This window comes from Rhagoletis zephyria, unplaced genomic scaffold (genome assembly GCF_001687245.7).
Source record: "Rhagoletis zephyria isolate East Lansing unplaced genomic scaffold, Rhagoletis_zephyria_1.1 Rzeph_scaffold_06247, whole genome shotgun sequence".
Classification (NCBI taxonomy): domain Eukaryota; kingdom Metazoa; phylum Arthropoda; class Insecta; order Diptera; family Tephritidae; genus Rhagoletis; species Rhagoletis zephyria.
Window position 1 is genome coordinate 5766 of NW_016163330.1, and position 5718 is coordinate 11483.

Here is a 5718-nt window from a genome sequence, read left to right on the forward strand (position 1 = left end):
AACAAAACGTTAATTCATTTACGAAACTCACATTAGGTCGATTTCTATAGAAATGAATATGTTGATATGACCAATTTGTGAACAATAGCTTCTCCGGCAGTACATTCTACTTATATGCCCATAGTAAGTTGCTTGGGTTGCACATTAAACACGAAAATTTGCGTCGTTCTTAAACTTTAGGCACCATTCTTGATGCCGACGTGAGCCACTCTTTCTTGAACTGATGCATGATTCAAGATGCGAGAACAGAAGCGTCACCGTTTTCATTTAAGTCAACAAAGGCTTGGTTTATTTAAGATATTAATAGGCCCTTTACAACCCACACTGTCTATTTTTTTTTGTCACCTTTTAAAATTTTTATACACATAGGTATCGGGCCGTATGAATAAAAAAGTCACAATCGTTTTTTTTAAAGTAGATGAAAAACAAAAATTTCGCTGGAAAATGGGCCAATCGTCAAACCAGCGCGAAATGAACAGGCGAAAACACATCCAATAAGAATCAAATAAAGCGACAAACTGAAGAATAGTGATGGAGAACTATCGATAGTACGATGGTTTCATGTCGCCGCTACTATCGATTGCACTATCGATTATTGTACACACTATCGATTATTGTACATTGCAGGGTTACCATTAAAAACTTTCTTTCCTACTAAATGGAAAAATACAAATTTTTGGCATTTTTTGACATCTAAAATGGAAGAACGGGATCTGGTAGAATCTTTTGAAAAAAGTGTAAAAAATGCAACACTACTTATTTAGCACAAAATTAAAAATTTTCCAATATGTACTGTTTTTATATTATAACGACTCATTATATGCTAATAATTCGCTGTTTGACACCTTAAAGTCAAAATATCTCCAAAACTAGACTAATAACCCTACCGAAAATGAAAAAGAAATTTTAAGCAAAAAATTCAATACAAAAACTTTAAGGGCCGGTTGCTCAATGTCTGGTTATCACTACTTGCCGGTTAAACATCATTATCGACGTTTTCGACATCATTCATATAACGTCATCGATAAAGCATTCGTTCTGTTAAACTGGAGCTTCTACCTCCGATTAGTTCTGATTAGCACAAATCCGAGGTAGAAGCTCCGATTAAGTACAACGACTGCTTTATCGATCACATGTTACATGCATGATGTCGAATTCGTCGATAGTGTAGTGGTAATGATAACCAGAGATTGAACAAGCGGCCCTAATTGTTTTAGCCATAACCGAAAAATTTTTTGTTTATATATTCTTTTGTCGGTGCTGTCAATTAAAATTGCCTTAATTTATTATGAAACAAAACAAACAGAGTTGATCACAAAGTGATCCAGATTTCTATCAGCATCACATCCATGTTGAATTTGCGTGACTTTTTTATTCAAATATTGTAAAATATTAAGGGCCTGTTACTCAATGTCTGGTTAACACTAATCTCCGTTTAAACATCATTATCGACGTGTTCGGCTCCATGCATATAACATGGAGTCGGTAACGTCGATAGCGATGTTTAACCGGAGATTAGTGTTAACCAGACATTGAGTACCCGGCCCTAAATGAAATCTCATTCGGCGATCACTGAAACGCAGCTAGCAACTGTATACTCTAAAAACCAATGTTGCCACTTTTTCTCATTACACCATGTTCGAATCATGGAATGTTTTCATGATCACAGGGTTGCTTTTACTATATAGATTCTTACTCTGCGTTTACATAGGACAATTTGAGACAAGACAATTGATAATATGCATTAGTTGTCAAATTGTTGTGTTAAGTAGGCGTCCAGACATTTATAAAGACAATAGACTTTTCAGCAACCACCGTTAGTGTCGTTTGGCGTGAATCTCATTATTTACTCAAATATCTAAGCACAAACAACATTTTCATAATTCTGCGATTATGTATTACCTCTTCTTCCTAAGCGAAATTGGAATTGAGTTGATGATATCGCACAAACGATCAAACAATTTTTGGTTTTCTGTGAAGCAAGACAATCTCAACACGATATCGTCCAGACGATTGTAGTCATACGTGATTCATGCCCAGGTATTGAACGAAGGGCCTACGGAGTGGTAGTACGCACCTCTAACCACTCAGCCGCCTATTCTCCTTGTGGCCAACGCAAAACCCATATAAACTTATTTTTTTTGTAGGTCTAATGAACAATCAACCCTACTAACTGCTCCTTATACTGCATTACCGACACTGTACTTGTTTGTGATTTTATAACGCGTAGTTGTCGTTTCCGAATTTTCGTGAACGATATATTAATTTTTGTATATGTGTTACCCTGTAACGCACACCTGACATTTTGCAATTTCATTATCATCTTTTATCCAGTCCAAAATAGTAACTAATTTTTGACACTTTTATTTCCTTATCTTACCGTTCACGGAAAAATATTTTGGGCTTGTAAACGAAAGTGGATTTTTATGCTTAAAAAAATCATCCAATCACCATTGATACCGTTAAAAAATTGTTAAGTTGAAATTAAAAAAGTACATTCACAAATTGGTTGAAGTATGTATATATATATGTAAAAAGTTGGTATGCTTGCCGTGGAGTTGGCAAACAAATTATATTCATACTCTTCGAGAATACATATTGCCACAGCTTCCTCAAAATAGAAAGGTAATGTATGTACATATATAATTCTGGACGAATATCTAAATCGCACAAGCGTGGTAATGCATATGCAATTGATAACAATGGGTAATAAAAAGTATCGATGACGCCCAAGGAGAACTGCAGCGGAAACTTTACCTATCTACATAATTACATATTTGTATAAATGTTTGTCTGCGAAGGGTGGTTTCCCCAACCTTGATAGTTGCTAACAGCAACATAGACAACGAGAATATTTAATAGCAGAGGCGAAAATCGCATACTACAACGGTATAGGCAAGGCGGGAGCGCAGTGGCCTGGCTTAGGTGATAAGAAAAATATGTATGTGAATGAACTCTCGTGAATACACAAAAAAAATAATAATAAATTTAGCTGAAGTAGGACAATATTACTTTTGCAAATAACCATAGATACAGTGCCGGTAAAAAAATAGCACTAGTGCCATGAACTTTTCATTCTGATTTGAAAAATCTGGATGCATCATAATTTTCAGGCTTAGGTAATAAAATTCTCTTTTCAAAAATGCTTCGTTTTCCTTGAAATAATAACGGTTGTCCCAACTTCAGGTAATTTGTTCAGTGGTAGTCGATTTCAAGTGGTAAAAGTAATAGCACTTTCTGCTCATTTCGGTTAAAACACATCTTTCCTTTATTGAAATTTTTTGTGAATAAAGGTAAATATAGCTTATTTAATACATCTGTTGTGTAAAAAGTTGAATTTTGTAAAATGTTTGAATGGCTATGGGACGTGGAAAACATTGCAGCGCCGAAAATGTTAAATTATAAAAAAAAAACGACTTTCTCAAGGCAAAAGTTATGGCGGAAGTAGGCCGTACAGTTGGCTGTTCCAACAAAATGATTCGAAACGCATTAAAATTTGTTCCAAAACCAGAAACACTTAGACGCAAACGCGCACGGTCACCCTTACTCGTCAGACGGCTTATCTGGCAAAGCCAAAAATGCCCTTTTAAGCCAGAAATTGTACATACATACACATTTATCAACACCTTATTTTCTCCAAGTTTGATGCATCTTTTATAATTTCATATTACTTTTGTACTTTGATATATTTATAAAGATAAATCACAGTTTCCGAAACAATTGTTAACGCAAACGGCAACACACAATATTAGCATACGCACATTCTCGGATGGTCTGAGCTTTCCAATTACATATATCCCCCATAAGGATGGCTGGTGGCGCTGCTTCTATATCACATTGTGGCCCTGTAAACCGTCCTAACTCCACATGCGCGGTTTGTGCCTCAACCACATATTCACGAAATGCCAATAGTGATAATTTTATGCAAATCATTCATTCTGAGGCACTGATGAAGGGTCTCAATGCGTTGCGTTGTGCAGAAAAGCTATTTGATGTTACCCTGCACGTTGAAGAACGAACATTCAAGGTGAGTACAATGCGGCCTTTAAACATCAACAAGGTACATGATAAGCAACCGTACAAAATAATTTCTGTTCTAGGCACATAAGGTTGTTTTGGCTGCGTGCAGTGATTACTTCTGCGCTATGTTCACTGACGCTATGCGTGAAGCACACCAGTCTGAAATAAAATTAAATGGCATAAATGCGCATGGTCTAGAGTTGCTGTTAGAATATGTATATACTTCAAAACTGGAGCTAGATCGTAATAATGTGCAAGATGTTTTGTCTGTGTCGACACATGTCCAGATGAAGGCCGCTATTGACGCCTGTTCACATTTTCTTGAGTCACAAATTGACTTGGACAACTGCGTTGCGATTGCTGCCCTCGCCGACTTGTACTCACTAGAACCGTTGAAAAAGAAAGCTTATCGGTACATGTGTTCACGCCTCGATGAATTTTCGCAGACTCCCGATTTACTTAGCCTCACATTAGACCAATTCGAGCATGTGCTCGCATGTAATTATCCTGTGGATTGCTCGGAACAGAGAGTGCTTGAAATGGTTTTGGAATACTGTTTGGAGTCTGATCTAAAACCGGAATTGGCGCGACGTCTTTTCGGAAAAGTACAGTACCATCAAATTAGTGCATGTGCTCTAGATGTCATGAAGACCAAATGGAATACAAAACTTAAGTCCGGCATTGATTCAATTTTTTTGGCCTACTTTCGGGTGTTAAATGAAGAAATGTTAAAACAGGAGGTTGGAAAGTTGCATTTATCTGACACCTATGTCGATGACTTACTCTCGACGGACGTGTTAACGAATACGCGAGGAATGGAACTCGCCCTGGTTAAAATAGGTGGCTTTGAGACAAATGGCCTAACTAATCGGATAAGCTGTTTTCTACCTTCCAAAGGCAAATGGGAGAGTCTTACCGTTATACCGCACATCGAACAATGTACGTAAGCGTAAAAATCGTATCTGTTGTGTAGGGTATATAAGATATAACTTTTTTATAGATTATTGATATTTGCGGTATTAAATTATTAAAAACAAATTCGTGCTTAGAATTTGGGAATTATTCTTGCTATAGCATTGTATAACAATCTTAAGTCAGTTTGCAAAAAACTAATAAACTCCTCGAAGTTTTAAATATTTAATTTAATATGCAAGTGCTTTTTTCTAAAAGGTAAATTAAAGTTATCATTTATATAAGTGACACCACACATATATACATACTACATGTAAGAACATTTCCTTTCATATTTTCATGAAATTCCAAATATTTTCAATTATTTTTCCCGTTCAGGCAATTACGGTACAGCTGTGTTGGGTAATGATTTGTATGTAGTAGGCGGCTCTTATGATGTTTGCCTGAAGGAGTATATCCATCCTTTCGGGTTTCGCTACTGTCCCGCCAAAAACAAATGGAAAACCATAGCCCCAATACAGGCCGACCGCTGTCGATTTTCGTTGAATGCTATGGGTAATAATTTTCTGTACGCAGTCGGCGGAGTCTGCGAACTGAACGAAATTGATGGTGGCGCTGAGCTTTGGGCACATGATATGGCAGTTTCAAATTGCGAACGCTATGACGCAAATGCTGATCGCTGGGAGTACCTGCCAGCGCTGTCAGAGAATCGAAGTCAGCATGCCGGCGTCGTCTTGGGTGACCAACTATATATATCGGGTAAATAAACAAGTTGATACACATAAG

The 5718-nt window shown here is 36.9% G+C and overlaps 1 protein-coding gene across 2 annotated transcripts in view; it reads left to right on the forward strand.

The window, feature by feature from the left end:
- The first annotated feature begins 2179 nt into the window (after positions 1–2179).
- LOC108372993 (kelch-like protein 22) overlaps positions 2180–5718 on the forward strand; it is a 5344-nt gene continuing 1805 nt past the window's right edge. Inside the window, exons 1-4 of one of the 2 annotated variants that reach the window (XM_017628826.1) lie at positions 2180–2472; positions 3698–4027; positions 4101–4959; positions 5311–5691. In XM_017628826.1, coding sequence (XP_017484315.1) covers positions 3809–4027; positions 4101–4959; positions 5311–5691 — 1459 coding nt within the window. In that variant the 5' untranslated portion in view covers positions 2180–2472; positions 3698–3808. Of the gene's footprint in view, positions 2626–3697; positions 4028–4100; positions 4960–5310; positions 5692–5718 lie in introns of both variants that reach the window. The other variant, XM_017628825.1, reaches the window with a different exon arrangement.